Below are 19976 nucleotides of genomic sequence, written 5' to 3'. Positions count from 1 at the left end.
CGCGACTCATCCCAAGAATCATTCACCACTCAAGGCTTATACATTTTCCGGGTAACTTCGTTCCTTTTTATTTCAGCTTACAACAGATTCACCACCCTGCAGTATAATTGACAATATCTCTTCCTTGGCTGGCAACCGACAAAGAGGAGCATACTGTTAACACTACAACACTACGATACATTACTCTTCTAAAAGAAGACAGCAAAAGAAAGAAAATACAACATAATGACAAATTACATCCCTTAAACACCTCAAAGCAGTCATATTTGCTCCAGTACCCAGCTAACATGTATGATTGCTGTCATTCAACGTAATTACAAGTTTACAACTGATCTACAAGTATATGAACTATTTTTACTTGAGAGGCAGCAAACTGCATAAACAAACACATTAACGTTAGATTATGATAAGAAAACAAACAAAAAAGCAACCTACAGATCTCAAATCCTAAATGTTCAATCTGTTAAGAACACCAACCAAAAGATTTGTACATAGAGGCACAGAAACTCATTTGATCCTTGAGAGCCAATTCTTATGAAGTTACGATATACTTATCAAGTCAGCTGATGAAAACTTGATTTCTCATCGTAGTGCTACCCTTCTTCTACTGACTGATAACTCACTTGCAAAGAAAAACAAAGATGATGGTTTTCCTCTATTTTTTTGTCTTTAAGATCCACTTCTTGGTCTTGAGACTTAGGGTCATTAACCAATGACTGCAAAATGAGTGTAGCTTCAGATGCTCTTCCTTGATGTAAGTAATCATCTATTATACGCGACAATTTGACAGCAGTGTGGAATTCCTGATGCTTCAAGTTAAAAGGAATGATACTCAACTCTTCCATTCCTTGGATCTTCCTTCCAATCAAATACCATGCAGCAGACCAGCAAAAGAAAAAGAAACAAGAATGATGCCATTGTTAACCTACTTTTCACACAGCTGTATCGCGGTTTTACCCATCCCATGATGGCACAGGCAAATGATAATGGAATTATAAACAGCAGCCTTTTGAAACCATCCATCTGATATCATCCTTCTGAAAACCCCTAGACAAATAGATTTTTCATTTTGTTGGGACTCGTTAACTTCCTTCGGAATTGCACCAGGTTCAGTGTTTGTGAACCCATTTACCAGATAATGGAAGGTGACATCATTAGGAATGCACTTGTTCTTCAGCATTAGTTCAAAAAAGGAGGCGGCTTTTGCACGGTTACCTTCCTTGCAAAAAAGTTCCAATAAGTATGCTGTATGTGACTACATTTGGCTCCAAACCACAGGATTTCATCTCTTTGAAAGTCTTTACATCTCCGCATGAATCTCCCTTGTGGCAAAACCCATAGATCAAGGAGGTTTTCGTGACCACATTTGGCTTGCATCCCTGTTTGACCATCAGTTCAAAGAAACTTAGAGTAGCATCCAAGTTATGCTGCTTGACATACCCATCAATAATTGTAGAATACGCGAACTCACCAGGATGATGATGCACTTTCTGCATTTTCTCAAAGCAAGAAAGTGCATCCATCATCATTCCAAATTTGCAGAAACCCTTATTCATAGCATTGTATTCCACAACACCAGGGTTTAGACCCTTAATCATAGCATTGTATTCCACAACACCAGGGTTTAGACCCTTTTCAGTCGTCAACCCAAAGATTATTTTTTGCCTCTTCAAGATCACCATTTCTGATTAACCCGTCCACCAGAGTGGCATAAACATATGCATCAGTTGGTACATTTTGGTCAAGCATCTGACAAGCAGCAACTTGGCAGTAGGAAGCCTTCCCATCTTGCAAAGGCCACTCATCAAAACATTGTAAATGCGAGAATCAAGGACTACTACATTTTCCATCATTCTGTCCCGAACTGTCATTGCAACATCAACTTCCCCAGAAACAAGAAGTCCAAGGATGAGAGCTCCATAAGAAACCAAATCAGGTTTTTGTCCTCTTTCTGTCATCCTAGTAAACAAATCCAAGGCCCTACTATGTTCCCTTTGTCTGATATAACTAAACTCATTTGGCACCAACCCTCTCTCCATCGCATGGTTTATAAATTGCTCGGCTTGCTGAACCTTCCCACCCGTACATGAATTATGAATCAAAATATGGAAGGTTGTAATATCTGGCTCACAACCACTCTCAATCATCTTCGTTACTGTCTCCACTTCCTTAACCAAGCTATCATGCTTACATCTAGCATCAACAATATTATTATGCACTTGAACATTGATGTACAAGCCTCTCTCCTTCATTAACATTAAAAGCCGATCAATCGCTTTAAACTTTCCTTCTTCACAATACCCGTTTATCATAGCTCCAAAAGTTTCCAGCATGGGCAAAAACCCCTTTGATTTCAACTCTTTAAAAATCTCATTGGCACCTTTAACATCACCTTTTTTTTGCAATATCCGTCAATAAGCGTATTGTAAAAAACAACATTTGGTACACAACTTTTCCCCACCTATCCACAATCAACTTCCTACCTTCCCCAACCTTCCCTTCCTTACACAACCGCTTCACCATTATACAAGTACTAAAGTTATCCATGCACAAATGCTCACCATCACATCTCTCAGCCATTTTGTCATACACTCGGTTTGCAACATCAACCCTCCTATTCTTCACAAGAACAATTAACAACGAATTACGCGAAAACACCCGGAACAACAACATACACCTTAACCACAAAATCATACAAGTCAAGAGCCGCATAAGCTCGAATTAGCAAGCTCAACGCATCATGGGTCGGCTTTACTTCTTTCAACTTCACATTATCCATCACCAAATCGATCTCCCAAAGCACTCGAAACCTTGCCAGAAGCTTCAAAAGCGAAGAACACGCAGACCCATCTGGAGAGCCGCAATAGGGTCGCTCGAAAGCCCAGTCAAAGAAATGAGCAACGTCCGAAACAAGCGTTTTGGTTTGGGAGAATTGGGCTTCGAGAGATTGCTCCCAGTGATGGTTGGTTCTGAGGATTTGGATGGTGTCATTGACGAGTCTCTTGATGTGGGGTGGCGGTGGGGAAGAAGATGGAGAAGTGGGCTTTCGGTTGTGAAGGGCCTTGTGAAGGGTGTTTGGGTTAATATTTAAAATTGGGCCTTATGAAATGGGGTCCAAGGGTGTCATAGTAAAATGGGGATTTGCTCGAAACCCAATCGATAGGTCTAAAGCAAATTAAAGCCATTTCAGCCAAGGCATAGACTATGTGCCTAAGATTGAAGTGACAGATGGCAAAGACCAACTCACTATCAGCTAAAAAGCACTTTCTAGTGGCATGACAAGTAAATAGATGATGACTCACTACCTTCCAAGAGCCATCGGCCAAGAATAAAGTCAAGACAGTCAGGCCAAGAATAAAAGGAGAAAGAGACGCCAAAGATAAGGACAATTAACCAACCAATAAAAAAACATACGAACTCTGCTCTCAAACTAGTTTTTACCCAGAAAGTTGAAACTTGTCCATATTTAGTCCTTTTAGATATAGTTCCCTTAGAAAAGCCATTGTAGACATGTAAATTTCTTTGCATACAAATAATGCATCACAAAGCTCCATGTGGCATATAACTCATTTCAAATGAACAAGTCATAAATTACATGTGGCACAAATCAAGCAAAGGAAGCTCAAAAGCATTCCTAAAATGTGGTAAAGGCGAAGAAATCTCCTTAAAATCGGCAAAGGGCCCAAATTGCTCCCAAAACCGGAAAGAAAACTAAAGCATCTTCACAAAACAAGCAAGAATTGAAGATTGCTCGCAAAATAGGCAAGAAAGCCCTATAGATTTCGACCAAGCAAGGGAAAGTGGCTAAAATTAAGACACAAAACATGCCTAAATTCTCCCATGGACGAATCAAGACTCAAATCAAAACCAAATCCACCCAAAGGCATGGCTTTGGAAGCCTATAAATACAAGGTCCTAGGACAAACAAAAGGTCTACAATTTCTACATTGAAGGGCCGAAATTCTCACAAAAAGAGAAACTTTGCCAAATCTTTGAAGACTAATACGGTGTCAAAACTCTCTTCAAAGAACGTACTACCAAAGCCGAAGCTTTCTTTCGACCAAAGCTAAAGCATTCCCTTGAAGAATCAACAAGCACTTGTGCCTATTCTTTCAAGACTTAGTTGCAAGCTTAAAACCTGTAACGATGTTGGATTCAAGATCAAGTCGCCAAGGCCCTTGAATCAACAAAATCCCACATCAATATCACCTTTGCCACAAGTCATATGCAAACCTAGAGGTGAAGACTATCCACGCATTGTTTCAAGCGCAAAACTTGAAGCAATAGTTCAATCGTTCGTTCGAGATCAAGTCATCGTGACCTTTGGATCAACGACCTACGCATCTACATCAAATTTGAAGACTGAATTAGAGAAAAATTGTAAACAAGGATTGAAACCCTACAAATTCAATCAATACAAATATACTTTGTACATGTGTTCTCATTTCATTCATTACAAAATTTTCGTGTTTACAACCATCTTTTGTCTAGTGTAAAAGCTCTGCTACTTCCCCTTACTGTTGTAGTATCAATTCTCTCATGTAAAACCTAGTTACCTACCATCTTTTTTAGCATACAACCTCTGTAAACTCAATATGGGGGGGTTGCAAGAAGTTCGACCTTACCCGAGTCTCTTTGTTTGTACTTTTATTTAGTAAATGTTTCGCTTAATGTACTTTTCAGCATGTATTGAAGTTATTTCCAACTGTTTTTTACCTAAGAGTTGTTGGAGATATGCCCTGAAAGTCAATCTTTGGAAGAAACCTTTCAGGACAATGAATGTGTGTATAGATGACTCTTATACATCCAAAGGCAAAGATACTAATTAGGACTATCTCAACTAACGATATATGTCCTAAATAGTGAATCCATGGATAATGGATCGATGGAAGAAGTAATCTAATGATGTTAGACTACAGAGACCTTCTTCTCATAACCATCATGTCCAAAAGGTTCCTGGTCATAAGGATTGTCAGAGGGATACTGACAATGCATAGACCAGTACATACTATGTCCCCTTCAATTGGAAGGATGGAAAGTCTCATCCCATTTGTGTAGTGACACTAAAACAGGTATCTAGGTGCTCATTATGGGAATGAGTTCATTGAACACAATCAAACGAGAGTACTTGCATGGAGGTCTACTCACTTATCAAGCAAGTAACTCTAATGCTTGGAATAATGTAAGTAATCCTTTGACCTGAGACATCATAGTTGTCTTGGGGATACGTTGCTGATCATTTTGATAATGAGACGTGACCACACCTCATCTTGGGTGTGTTCTATGCATTGTTGGGGTCAGTGATTTATTCTTAGAGGCATGTGAATGATCAACAAGGGATCTCTAATCCTCGTTATGAGAGGATGAATACTCTAAGATATGATTCGAGAATCTTCGGCCGAAGTATCGAGCGTAATAAAGGAAAGCGTTCCTATACGACTCAATTGAATCATATAACATGGAATAATCACATTAGGGGTTTGACATAATATATCCATACCCTAATAATGTGATTGAGAGTATTGTTTTAAAGAAGGATCGAATTACATTGTAATTCCAACTGAATAGGTTCTCCGAACAAATTTTACATTAGCTTGGGTAGCCATGATATATGGTTAGATGTCACTCATGGCTTGTGGGTTCTTCTAGATGATTAAATAAGTAGTCGTTGAAGAAGAAGGAGAATTAAAAGTAAGTTTTAATTCACTAAGTGATTGGATTAAATATAATCAATTGGATTGGTGCCAATCACCTTACTGCCTTGCTAATTAGAACCTAAAATGATTGTACACCGAAACACTCTTGTGGTGAGAAAACTAAAGGATGATGGAATAAATTAATTGGATTAATTAAGTGTTATGATTAATTAGAAAGTCTAAAGAAATCATAGAAGTGATGAAATATCGTTTTGGGCTTAAAGAAAAGTTCGGGTTCCTTTGGGCCCATTAAGCCCAAACCCATTGGGCTTTTATTCAAGCATATGATGACTTGAAATGATAAAAGCCCAAAGCCCAAATAACACTTAGGGGGCCGGCCGAAGAGAGAGAGAGAGAGTCAAGTTGTTGACTCATTTCTTTGAGATATAAAAGGAACTTTTAGTGAAAAATTTCAAAAGGGTTTTTGAGTGTTCTTTTTCACAAAAGAAGAAAAACAAAATCGCTCTCTCTACACTCAAAGGCCGGCCACCATAAGGGAGAAGTAGCTAATCATCTTCTCTACCTTTTGGTTATTCCTCCATCCATCTCACTACACTAGTGGGTGTGGATCTTTAGAGGTCTTCAACCTTGGAGACTAAAGGAGAACCAAGGAGCACTCACTCTAGCAAGGTGGAGGAAGCAAGGAGGGAGGCTAGGCTCAAGGAGTTCCAAGAACAAAGAGCTTGGAGGTGGTCCATCCTTGGTCTCAAGTCTAGATCAAGAGGTATAAAACTATACCTTCACTTTGTTCTTCAATAATTTCTTAGATGCATCAAATATGGACCTATGCTTCTTGAAGGGGATTTGCATGACTATAGCTTTGATATTATGTGATAACATGCTTCCGTTGCTTATGTATATAAATTTTGAATTGTATATGCATGCTAGTCACTAGAAATCCCACATAAATCTTATTATTTCCCTTCAAGTGGTATCAGAGCCAAAGGTTTATATTTGATGTGTCCTTTTGGATTTTATGCATATGGGTTTTAATTTTATGTTTGACATATTATTTCTTCATTCTAAATATGTTTATCTTTTGTTTTTCAAATGTTGAAAAAAGTGTATCAAGAGTTGAAAAGATATGTATGCAAAAAGTGTTTTGGATACAAGAATGAAGATTGAGTTTTGAACAAAATTTGGGGTTTTTTGTTCCATAGGGTTTGCACGGTTTTGGGGGATTTTTTGGCTTGTGTTTGTGTTTTATTGTAAATCACTCACACATTTTTTTTAAGCTAGAAAATCTAGATCTTGTCACTTTTGTTTTTGGGTTTGAAAAATCACCAAGAAAGTACAAATCTTGAAATTGTTTTCATGGTTTTGTTCTTGGTGTTCATGGTTTTGTTTTGGTGTAAATGGTTTTGTTTTGTGTTCATAAATTGTTTTATGGTTTTGGATGATAAACTTACCATCCATAGCCTTCCCAAAATTTATTCAATCCTAGACTTGACTAGGAGAATTTCCATCACTTTTACACTAAAGTCCTTAAAGCATGTCAAGTGGCAAGAAATATCTTGGGTTTTATCTACTTTAATTTGAATTAATGCAAGATGTTTGAAACCTCCCATCCCCCCTTAACATGGCCGGCCACCCTAGTGGATTATCCACTTGTGGGGCTATTTTGTAATTTTTAAAAGTTGATAATACTTTCTAGTATTTGCGGTTTGACCCTTAACTTTTCATATTTGCATTTAGGCCCCATCTATCTAACAAGTTAAAATATTTTGATTTTAATTTTGTTAGTTGTTTAAACTCATCATATAATTATGCCCATATGCACTAAATCTAATTGTAAATGTTGCATTCCGATTAATTATTTAATATGATTAAGTAGTTAGAAAATGGTTGACTATGGACTTATGCCTTAAACGATAATTGAGCTATGAGAAAGGGCGCTAAACTCAAATTGTTTGAACCTTGGGAATGTGTTTTAATTACTATTTCAATTGGACCTTGTCATGATAGACATTAATCTTTCTCTCCCTCTTAGTATATGTAATTTGTAGGAATTTATACAAATCGGTTTGTAATTCTTATTACTTCTTAATCTCGTTCAATTAGTTGATTCCCTCTAGTACTAGACTATAGTTTCTTTAACTATTGGTAAGGAGACATGATTAAAAGAGGGTTTTCACATGAGATTAAAGATTAATTGGGTCCAACGCCCTAATTAGCAATGAATGATTGTCTTTCATTTCTAATGGCTCAATGAAAAATGTTTTAATTGGATTGAAAGCACGTAATTAAAACGACACAACCTTCCCTAGATCTTATTCATGGTCATCCAAAGAGCCTAAGATAACTATAAAGTCCAATTTCAAAGGAATGCAAAAACCATAGTAGTAGTAGTTACTTCCAATATTTGAAAAATTCGTTTTTGATATTGATTTGTTTTTCTCAAAACAAATAGTGGGAGTATCATACGCCACTAAACAATAATGAGTACAATTAGTAGTTATATATATCTCCAATATTTTGAAAAATATTTTGATATTGATTTGTTTTATGAAAACGAATAGTGGGGATATCATATGCTACTAATTTCATTAAATTTGGACTAGTAGTTATAATAGGACACAATTTATTTTAATGTGATTAAATAAATAAAATGATGAGACCTTAAAATCCCTCAACCAACATCCAATATTAAGTTGAAAGCGGAGAGGTGCTTTGAACACTTCTTCGTGGCCTTCTACCATGGTAGGCTCCAATCGTTTATGACTCGTACACCGCCTTCACCCTATCATGGGGGAGTGCAAAGTGCGTGCTTATACTCAGGAGGAGTCTATTTCAACATTTGATATGGTGAAGGTAGGCGACAAGTGTGGCCAACATTGTATCATCGTGAGGTCGTACTTGGATCCCTATCTAAACCGGCATGGTGGGTCAAAACTTAACTAAGAGAAATGGTGCCAACATAATATCATTGTGAGGCATTGTTCTCTAGAGGCCAATAAGATGGGTAATCACAAGAGGTTGTTGTGAATGGGTAGTCATACCCTCTCATTATTATTTTTGCTAGCCAACATCGTATCATCGTGAGGTAGGCTTGGTAATAGTGAGCCTCCCATAACCCGCTAGGAGCTTTCATTGAAATCTCCCGGATTCCATCTTGAGGGATATGGAATTTGCCAAAAATGGTGGGTGGTGTCATTCGGTTTAAAGACCCGAATTGTTTGACTTAATCAACATTCAAACTAATTTATTTTATTGTTTATGTATTTAGATATGGTTGGAAGCACACTCGTGAAAATACTCGACAAACATTGCCTAGAGGGGCACAATTTCCCATCGTGGTATCGTAATGTCAAGATTCTCCTAACCTTAGAGAAGATTGTTTACGTACTAGACAAGGCTCCACCTCATATACCTCTTGGCCCTGAGGCCACTGAGGATGAACGTGCTAAGTATGACAAACACGTTGAGGATGATACACAAGCCAAGTGCTATCTGTTGGCTTCCATGAATGAGGAGTTGCAGAGACAGCACGAGGGCATGGACAGTGCATATTCCATCATACTCCATCTTACGGAGTTATATGGTGAAGGGACGCGCAACCGTCGCTTTAGCATTGTCAGTGAACTTGTGAAGACCAAGATGGTCAAGGAAGCTCCAGTGCATCAACATGTACTGAAGATGATTGGACTCATTGAACAATTGGAGAACCTAGGGCTTCTCTTTCTAACTCGTTCTCGCAGGTTTCTATCAAGGATTTATCAAAGATTTCTCAAAGGTTTCCTAACCTCTTTGTCGTCTCCTTAAAAAACATGTGGCGTTTGACTTCAATAAGGAGTGCACGACATCCTTCAAACAACTCAAGGAGTTGTTGACCATGGCTCCCATTATTGTTCCACCAGATTGGAGCCTTCCTTTTGAGCTCATATGTGACGCATCCGATTATGCTTTAGGAGCTGTTTTAGGACAAAGGAAGGATAAGAGGCCGCATGCCATCTACTATGCTTCACGGACGTTGAATGATGCCCAATTAAACTATTCCACAACGAAAAAAGAACTTCTTGCCGTTGTCTTTGCTTTAGATAAATTTTGATCATATTTAATTGGTACTAAAGTAATTGTTTTCATTGATCATGCAGCTGAGCAAGAAGGAGGCTAAGCCAAGGCTAATTCGATGGATATTACTTCTCCAAGAGTTCGGAATTGAGATTCGAGACAAAAAGGGAAGTGAAAACGTGGTGGCTAACCACCTAAGCCGTATGATGCATAATGAGGAGTCTCTACCCATTGCTGAAACGTTTCCTGATGACAAATTGATGTCCATTAAAGTAAGTGAACCTTGGTATGCTGATTTGGTAAAATTTTTGGTGTCTAAACAAATTCCAAGCACTCTCACTAGACACCAACGTGGTAAGCTTAGAAATGATGCACGATTTTATGTGTGGGATGATCCATATTTGTGGAAATATTGCCCGGATCAGATTATTCGTCGATGTGTGCATGATTCTGAGTTTCATTCCATTTTAAGCTTTTGTCATACATATGCATGTGGTGGTCACTTTGGCACACAAAGAACAGCACTTAAGGTGTTACAATGTGGGTTCTATTGGCCTAGTATCTTTAAGGATGCTAAAATTTTTTGCTTAACATATGATAAATGCCAAAGAACATGAAATATAAGTGCAAGGGATCAAATGCCGCAGGTTTCCATCCTCAATGTTGAAATTTTTGACGTTTGGGGTATTGATTTTATGGGTCTTTTCCCTTCCTCACATGGTTTCCATTATATCTTACTTGCTGTGGATTATGTATCGAAATGGGTGGAAGCAAAAGCCACCCGAACTAATGATTCTCGAGTGGTTGCAGATTTCATTAGAACTAACCTATTTGCAAGGTTTGGAATGCCACGAGTAATCATCAGTGATGTGGGGTTTCACTTTTGCAATCGAACCATTGCGGCGTTATTGAGGAAGTACAATGTCAACCATAAGGTTTCTACACCATACCATCCTTAAACCAATGGGCAAGCCAAGGTGTCTAATAAGGAAATCAAGCAAATTCTAGAGAAGACCATTGGGCCAACAAGAAAGGATTGGAGCTTGCGTTTGGAGGATACGTTGTGGGCATATCGCACGGCATATAAAACACCCCTTGGCATGTCCCCATTTCGGCTCATCTATGGCAAACCATGCCATCTTCCCGTAGAATTGGAGCACAAGGCGCATTGGGCCGTCAAAACATTCAACATGGACCTTGTGTTGGAAATATGCCCTGAAAGTCAATCTTTGGAAGAAACCTTTCGGGACAATAAATGGATGTATAGATGACTCTTATACATCAAATGGCAAAGATACTATTTAGGACTATCTATATAAATGATATATGTCCTAAATCATGAATCCATGGACAATGGATCGATTGAAGAAGTAATCTAATAATGTTAGACTACAGAGACATTCTTCACATAACCATCATGTCCAAAAGGTTCCTGGTCATAAGATTGTCGGAGGGATACTGACAATACATAGACCGGTACATACTATGTCCGCTTCAATTAGAAGGATGGAAAGTCTCATCCCATTTGTGTAGTGACACTAAGACAAGTATGTAGGTGCTCATTAAGGGAATGAGTTCACTGAACACAATCGAACGAAAGTATTTGCATGGAGGTCTACTCACATGTCAAGCAAGTAACTCTAATGGTTGGAATAGTGTAAGTAGTCCTTTGACCTGAGGCATTATCTTTGTCTTGTGGTTGAGTACTTGATCTTTGATTATGTTAAAGTCACTCCATCCGCAGGTGTCCACGGCATAGTCGGGGTTAAGCCACTTAGTCATAAGGCAAGTGAATGTTCAACAAGGAATCTCTAATCCTCGTTATGAAAGGATGAATACTCTAAGATATGATTCGGGAATCTTCGGCCGAAGTATCGAGCGTAATAAAGGAAAAGCGTTCCTATACGACTCAATTGAATCATATAACATGGAATAATCACATTAGGGGTTTGACATATTATATCCATACCATAGTTATGTGATTGAGAGTATTGTTTTAGAGAAGGATCGAATTGCATTGTAATTCCAACTGAATAGGTTCTCCGAACAACTTCTACATTAGCTTGGGTAGCCATGATATATGGTTAGATGTCACTCATGGCTTGTGAGTTCTTCTAGATGATTAAATGTAGTCATCAAAGAAGAAGGTGAATTAAAAGTAAGTTTTAATTCACTAAGTGATTGGATTAAATATAATCAATTGGATTGGTGCCAATCACCTCACTGCCTTGCTAATTAGAACCTAAAACGATTGTTCACCAATACACTCTTGTAGTGAGTAACTAATGGATGATGGAAATAATTAATTGGATTAATTAAGTGTTGTGATTAATTAGAAAGTTTAAAGAAATCATAAAAGCGATATAAGATCGTTTTGGGCTTAAAGAAACGTTCGGGTTTAATTGGGTCCATTGGGCCTAAACCCATTGGGCTTTTATTCAAGCATTGGATGACTTGAAATAAATGAAAGCCCAAAAGCCCAAACAACACTAAGGGGGCCGGCCATAAAGAGTGAAAAGGAGAGATAGGAAGTCAAGTTGTTGGCTAGGTTTCTTTGTGTTATAAAAGGAACTTTATAGTGAAAAAGTTTATTAGGGTTTTGTGAGTTGTTTTTCACAAAAGAAGAAACCATCTCTCTCTCTCAAAAACTCACACAAGGCCGGCCACCATAGGGGTGATTTAACTAATCATCTTCTCACCCTTTTGGTTATTCCTTCATCCTTCTCACTACACTAGTGGGTGAGGATCTTTAGAGGTTTTCAATTTTGGAAACTTGAAGAGAACCTAGGAGCACTCATTCTAAACAAAGTGGAGGAGGCAAGGAATGAGGCTAGGCTCAAGGAGTTCAAGGAGCAAAGGTCTTGGAGGTGGTCCATCCTTGGTCTAAGATCTAGATCAAGAGGTATAAAACTACTCCTAAACTTTGTTCTTATATATAAATTTGTTATTGATGCATCTTACATAAACCTATGCATCTTGAAGGGGATTTGCATGACTAGAGCTTTGATATTATTTGATAACATGCTTCCGTTGCTTTCGTATATAAATCTTGAATTGTATATGCATGCTAGTCACTAGAAATCCCACATGAAATCTCATAAATTTCCCTTCAAGTGGTATCAGAGCCAAAGGTTTATGTAAGATATGTCCTTTTGGATTTTATGCATATGGGTTTTAATTTTATGTATGACATATTATTGCTTCATTCAAAGTATGTTTATCTTTTGTTTTTCAATGGTTGAAAAATCTAAATCAATAGTTGAAAAGATATGCATGCAAAAGTGTTTTGGATGCATGAATGAAGATTGAGTTTAGAACTAAAATTTGGGGTTTTTATTCCAAATGGGAGGGCACGGTTTTGGGGGTGGTTTTGGGTTGTGTTTGTGTTTTATTGTAAACCACTCAAAACATCCTTTTAAAGCTAGAAAGAAGAGTTCTTGTCATTTTTGTTTTTGGGTTTGAAAAATCATCAAGAATGTACAAATCTTGAAATTGTGTTCATGGTTTTGTTCTTGGTGTTCATGGTTTTGGTTTTGGTGAAAATGGTTTTGTTTTGTGTTCATACATTGTTTTGAGGTTTTGGATGATGCACTTACCATCCATAGCCTTCCCAAAAATTTAATTCAATCCTAGACTTGACTAGGTGAATTTCCATCACCCTTTTCTTAAAGTCCTTAAAGCAAAACCAAGTGACAAGCAAAATTTAATTTTTTCTTCATAATGTTGAATTAATGCATGTTGTGTAAGAAACCTCCCATCCCCATTAAGTGGCCGGCCTCCCTAGTGGATTTATCCACTTGTGGGGCTATTTTGTAATCTTTGAAAAGTTGATATTTACTTTCAAGTATTTACGGTTTGACCCCTAACTTTTCATATTTGCATAATAGGCCCCATCCATATAAAAAGTTAAAATATTTGATTTTAATCTTATTGGTTGTTTAAACTCATAATATTATTATGCCCATATGCACTAAATCTAATTGTTTATGTTGCATTCCATATGATTATTTAATGTGATTAAGTAGTTAGAAAAATGGATGACTATGGACTTATGCCTTAAATGATAATTGAGCTATGAGATAAGGTGCTAAACTCAAATTGTTTGAACCTTGGGAATGTGTTTTAATTACTGTTTCAATTGGACCTTGTCACCTTAGACATTAATCTATCTCTCCCTCTTAGTATGTGTAATTTGTAGGAATTTGTGCAAATCGGTTTGTAATTCTTATTACTTCTTAATCTCTTTTAGTTAGTTGATTCCCTCTAGTGCTAGACTAGAGTTTCTTTAACTATTGGTAAGGAGACATAATTAAAAGAGGGTTTTGACATGAGATTAAAGATTAAATGGGTCCAACGCCCTAATTAGCAATGAATGATTGTCTTTCATTTCTAATGGCTCAATGAAAATGTTTTAATTGGATTGAAAAGCACGTAATTAAATTGACACAACCTCCCCGAGTTCTTATTCAACAATGTTGGCTCGTTGTTGCAATAACCCAATAAGTCCATGGTCATCCAAGAGCCTAAGATAACTATAAAGTCCAATTTCAAAGGAATACAAAAACCGTAGTAGTAGTAGTTACTTCCAATATTTGAAAAATTCGTTTTTGATATTGATTTGTTTTTCTTAAAACAAATAGTGGGAGTATCATACGCTACTAAACTATAATGAATACAATTAGTAGTTATATATATCTCCAATATTTTGAAAAATGTTTTGATATTGATTTGTTTTATGAAAACAAATAGTGGGGATATAATATGCTACTAATTTAATTAACTTTGGACTAATAGTTATAATAGGACAATTTATTTGAATATGATTAAATAAATAAAAATTGATGAGACCTTAAAATCCCTCAACCAACATACAATATTAAGTTGAAAGCGTAAGAGTGCTTTGAACACTTTTTCGTGGCCTTCCACCATGGTAGGCTCCAATCGTTTATGACTTGTACACTGCCTTCACCCTATCATGGGGGAGTGCAAAGTGCATGCTTATACTCAGGAGGAGTTTATTTAAAACATTTGATGAGGTGAAGGTAGGCAACGAGTGTGGCCAACATCGTATCATCGTGAGGTCATACTTGAACCCCTATCTAAACCGGCATGGTGGGTCAAAACTTAACTAAGAGAAAAGGTGCCAACATCGTATCATCGTGAGGCATTTTTCTCTAGAGGCCAAAAAGATGGGTAATGAATTTCTTCATAGCAACTGAAGTGATAGTTTTAACAGCTGAAGCTTCTACCCATTTAGTGAAGTAGTATGTTGCCACAATTATAAAGGTATGCTCTTTACTAGAAGCTGGGTAAATTTTCCCGATGAAGTCCATTGCCCATCATCTGAAAGGCCAAGGCTTTACTACTGGATTCAAGGGTATTTAGGGTATATGCTGGAGAGGTCCATGTCTTTGGCATTCTTCACACCCTCGGGCATAAGCCTTACAATCATTTTCCATGTCAGGCCAAAAGTAGCCCTACCTTCTCAACAACCACCTCATCTTGGTTCCAGCTTGGTGTGCACCACAAATGCCTTCATGCACTTCAACCATCACCCTCATTGATTCTTCTAGGCCTTAGCACTTCAACAAAAGTCCATCTGGAGTTTTTCTTAGCAGAGTTCTATCCTATATGACAAACTTAGTTAATTGCTGCCTAATCTTCTTACTTGTGGGGAAAGAATGATCTTTCAAGTATTGGATGATGGGTGTTCTCCAGCCTTCTATCTCAATTTCTTTGGTCATTACATTTAGGTTAAACACCATCTCAAAGATAAAAGGAATATTTCTTCTTTCTACCTCCATCTTGAATCTTCTTTCTTGGATCTGTGCTCCAAAAGCTAACTGTGCCATCTTATTAGCAATTACATTTGCTTCTCTGGGAATACGATTGACTGAAACTTCAGTGCCCCAATAACTCAATAATTGAGTAACTACCAAATAATAACCTACCATTGTTATGTGCTGCACTTATAATCTCCATTCAAATGGTTGATAACCAACTCAGAGTCACCATACACCTCAACTTCAGTTGCCCCTAACTCTATCAGAATTTCCAAGCCATTGATCAATGCCTCATACAATATCCAATTGTTGGTAGTATTTTGATAATCTAGAAAGAATGAGTAGCAATGTTGAACTCCCTTAGGATCAATGATGACAATCCTAGCTCCAGCAACATATTGAGTACAAGATCCATCAAAATATAAACTCCAAGGAGTGATCCAAACACTAATTATCCTTTTTACTTCTTGCTGGATCTATTCCTCCATACTTGAATGATGTTTACTTGGTGGGATCCAAAGACTAGCCACTTCCAGAGTTCTTGGGATGTTGATAAGTTCTTCCTGTGATTCTTGGTGCTCGGTCAAGAAGTTTGCAATTGCTTGCCTCTTTATTGCTCTTTGAGGCATATCTTGAAAACTGAACTCTGAAAGTTCTAAAATCCATTTCCTGATTCTTCCAGTTAGCTTTGGCTTTGACAACATATACTTGATTACATCAGTCTTGGCAATGATATGGATGTGGCAGGGCAACATGTAATGCCTTAACTTGCAAGCAGTGAAGTATAAAGCTAAACATAGCTTCTCAACTGGGGTATATCTTATTTCCACCTTAGTAAGGATCCTACTGAGGTAGTATATTGCTTGCTCTTTCCCTCCTTTATTGTTTTGGGCCAGCAAGCTTTCTATTGACTTTTCAGAGGCAGAGATATAAAGCTTTAAAGGTTTCCCTCTCTGAGGGGGCATGAGCACTGGTGGAGAGGCTGGGCAAGCCTTTATTTTATCAAAAGCCTCTTGGTATTGTGGGCCCCATTCGAACGCTTCTTGATTTTTTAATCTTAACAAAGAAGTCAACAGTTGAATCTTGCCTGCCAAGTTAGCAATGGATCTCCTTAAGAAGTTAATCTTCCTCAAAATCCTTAGTAATTGTACTTTGTTGGTGAAAGAAGGTGACTCCATTATAGCCTGAGCTTTATTTTCATCTATCTGCACACCTCTTTGATGAACAAGGAATCCTAAAATGTTGACGATCTGACTCCAAAAACATATTTCTTAGGATTCATTTTCAACTTATGTGTCCGTATTCTTACTAAGGCTTGTCTGAGGTCTTCTAAGTATTGCTTTTCAGTTTTAGACTTCACCACAATGTCATCAACATATACTTCCATGCTTTGCCCAATTAAATAATGAAAAATAGCATTCATTGCTTTCTGATAGGTAGCAACAACATTTTTGAGCCTGAATGGCATGACTATATACTTATATGCCCCTACATGTCCTGGGCACCTAAAGGTTGTCTGATGTATATCTTCTTTAGCTATTTTTGTTTGATTATAACTATCATTCCCATCCATGAAAGATAAAACTGTGTGTTTTGCAACTGCATCAATGGATAAGTCAGCCATGGGCATGGGGTATTCATCTTTAGGCTTGGCTTCATTAATGTTTCTATAGTCGACGCAACATCTAACAACATTAATTACAACTTTTAATATAGGTACAATGTTGGCCAACCACTCAACATACTTCGCAGGCCTAATAAATCCTGCCTTCACTAGCCTCTTGATCTCTTTTGACATTCGCCTTGGAGCTTGTTTCACAGGTTTGTACTCTTCCTTGATAGGCATTATGTGCTCTACTAAACTGGGGTCCAATCCGGGCATTTCAGTGTAATGCTAAGCAACCCAGTCTTTGAATTCATGCAAATAGTCTACTATATTTTTGTCCAATCTCCAGTTTCCAATAAGCCACTGAGTTGTATTGGCCTTGGATCCTCCTCAGTCCTCAAATTAATGGTTTCCAAATGGTCTTTGATTGAGCATCATTTAGTGTCCTAGAGGCATAATAAATAACATGAGGTTGTTTGTTCTTTCGTTGCCCCAAAACAGCACCAATCGCATAATCCGAAGCATCGCACATCAACTCGAATGGAAGGCTCCAATCTGGAGGTGTGATAATGGGAGCCGAAGTAAGAGTTTCTTTTAATTGCTTGAATGCCGTGGAGCATGCATCATCAAACTCGAAAGCCACCTCTTTTTGAAGCAATCGGCATAGTGGTTGTGAAATCTTGGAGAAATCCTTTATGAAACGCCTATAAAAACCTGCGTGACCAAGAAACGAACGAACCTCTCTAACCGAAGTTGGAGAGGGTAAGTGACGAACAAGGTCTACCTTAGATTTATCCACTTCAATGCCTTCTTCAGAAATAATATGTCCTAGAACAATACCTTGCTTAACCATGAAGTGACATTTTTCCCAATTAAGCATAAGATTCGTTTCAACACAACGTTTCAAAATTAAGGTCAGATTACTCAAGCAATGATCGAATGAATTACCAAACACGCTGAAATCATCCATGAATATCTCAATAATTTTCTCCACATAATCAGAAAAGATACTCACCATGCATCGTTGAAATGTCGCAGGGGCATTGCACAAACCAAATGGCATGCGCCTGTATGCAAAGGTGCCAAAGGGGCACGTGAACGTTGTCTTTTCTTGGTCCTCCGGAGCTATCACAATTTGGTTATATCCGGAATAGCCATCAAGAAAGCAATAAAATTTATAACCGGCTAACCTTTCTAACATTTGGTCCAGGAATGGCAACGGAAAGTGATCCTTCCTTGTCATGGCATTTAACTTCCTGTAATCAATACAAACACGCCAACCGGTCACCACACGAGTGGGTACAAGCTCTTGTTCTTCATTCTTCACCACCGTGATCCCGGACTTCTTTGGAACAACCTGCACGGGAGACACCCAACGACTATAAAAAATAGGGTATATAACACCACAGTCAAGCAATTTTATAACCTCCTTCTTTACTACTTTCAACATGGGTGGATTAAGGCGACGTTGAGCCTCCCGAGATGGCTTAGCTCCCTCCTCCAAAAGGATGCGATGCATGCACGTGGTGGGACTAATGCCTTTGATATCCACCAAGGTCCATCCAATGGCAGATTTGTGCTCCTTTAACACCCTTATCAACTTGTCTTTTTCTTGGGCCGTGAGTGAGCTAGATATGATGACGGGTAGTGTTTGATCTTCTCCCAAGAAAACATACTTCAAGTGACTAGGTAATGGCTTCAACTCAAGTGTAGGTGGCTGCACAATGGATGGAAGTAACTTGTTAGCCAAAACCGAATCTAAAATTGAGAGTGAAGACTTACCAGAATGTGATGGCAATGACTCGAGGGCCGCGACCATTTCAAACACTTCACCATAAGGGGGCACGGCAATATGGTCAAATTCCATGCCGTGGGTTGCTTGGATTCCCCCACACTTGTTTCTTGCTCCTATGCCGTGCACTAAGGCTATTTCAAGTGCATCGTCGTTCATTCGATCCAAATGTACCTGTGCCAAAGAATCAACAATGTCAATAGCGAAACAAGAATGGTCCTCCATTGGATATTTAATGGTTTCAGAAAGATTAAAACGAATAATGTCTCTATCAAACTCCATGGTTAATGTTCCCATAAACACATCTATTTTTGTTCTCGCTGTTTTCATGAATGGTCGGCCTAGCAAGATTGGCAATGATGGAGCATGGCTTGAATCCTCCATTTCTAAGACATAAAAATCTGCAGGAAAGATAAGATGATTGACCTGCACTAAAACATCCTCAAGGACTCCCTTGGGATAAGCGTTAGAACGATCGGCCAATTGAATTATCACGCCATCCTGTTTTAACTCACCAAGGTTCATTGATGCATAAATGGAATATGGCATAACATTAATAGAAGCACCTAAATCTAACATGCATTTTTCAAATCTAGTGTTTCCAATTACGCATGGGATAGTAAAGCTCCCTGGATCCTTACACTTTGGAGGTAACTTCCGTTGCAAAACCGCGGATACATTTTCACTTACCTTCACAACTTCTTTGTTTGAAATTCTTTTCCTAGTTGTGCATAATTCTTTTAAAAACTTTGCGTACCTGGGCACTTGCTTAATAGCATCAAGTAAAGGAATGTTCACTTGGACTTTTCGAAAGGTATCCAAAATGTCCTTTTCGCTTTCTTCTTTCTTCGATTGTGCAAATCTGCGAGGGAAAGGAACATTGGGCAGATTAGTGTTCGAAATCACAACATTTGGAACATTCTTACCTGAGGTGGACGGATGGGATGTCTTAGATGGCTGCGGCATGGGTGATGGTACCCTTGCCGTGGGGTAGGTGTTCTTATCTTCCTTGATGATAGGAGCGTATTTATGCGCCTTAGTTAGCTAGTTCTTATGCATTTCCATGGTGTTTTCTTAGTTAAAGTAGT

General features: G+C 38.1%; 1 protein-coding gene and 1 pseudogene across 1 annotated transcript; both read right to left on the bottom strand.

The window, feature by feature from the left end:
* Window positions 1-265: 265 nt before the first annotated feature.
* Window positions 266-17372, bottom strand: LOC126633892 (pentatricopeptide repeat-containing protein At1g52620-like; annotated as a pseudogene).
* Window positions 17373-17493: 121 nt separating this feature from the next.
* Window positions 17494-19883, bottom strand: LOC126633891 (uncharacterized). Its single transcript, XM_050304422.1, has 3 exons — window positions 19315-19883; window positions 18112-19062; window positions 17494-17940 (listed from the first exon to the last, which is right to left on the bottom strand). The coding sequence occupies exons 1-3, from the start codon at window positions 19852-19854 to the stop codon at window positions 17494-17496; spliced, it is 1938 nt and encodes a 645-aa protein (XP_050160379.1). The 5' UTR covers window positions 19855-19883.
* Between the last annotated feature and the right edge of the window lie 93 nt (window positions 19884-19976).

Source organism: Malus sylvestris, chromosome 9 (genome assembly GCF_916048215.2).
Source record: "Malus sylvestris chromosome 9, drMalSylv7.2, whole genome shotgun sequence".
Taxonomy (NCBI): domain Eukaryota; kingdom Viridiplantae; phylum Streptophyta; class Magnoliopsida; order Rosales; family Rosaceae; genus Malus; species Malus sylvestris.
This window is presented reverse-complemented; position numbering and strand designations above follow the sequence as displayed.

Coding starts and splice junctions, on each gene's coding strand:
- LOC126633891 (XM_050304422.1), bottom strand. CDS start 19,854: ATGCCGCAGCCATCTAAGACATCCCATCCGTCCACCTCAGGTAAGAAT. Junction 19,063..19,314: donor TTGAGGATGTTTTAGTGCAG/GTCAATCATCTT, acceptor TCTTTGGCACAG/GTACATTTGGATCGAATGAA. Junction 17,941..18,111: donor CGACATTTCAACGATGCATG/GTGAGTATCTTT, acceptor TTCATGGTTAAG/CAAGGTATTGTTCTAGGACA.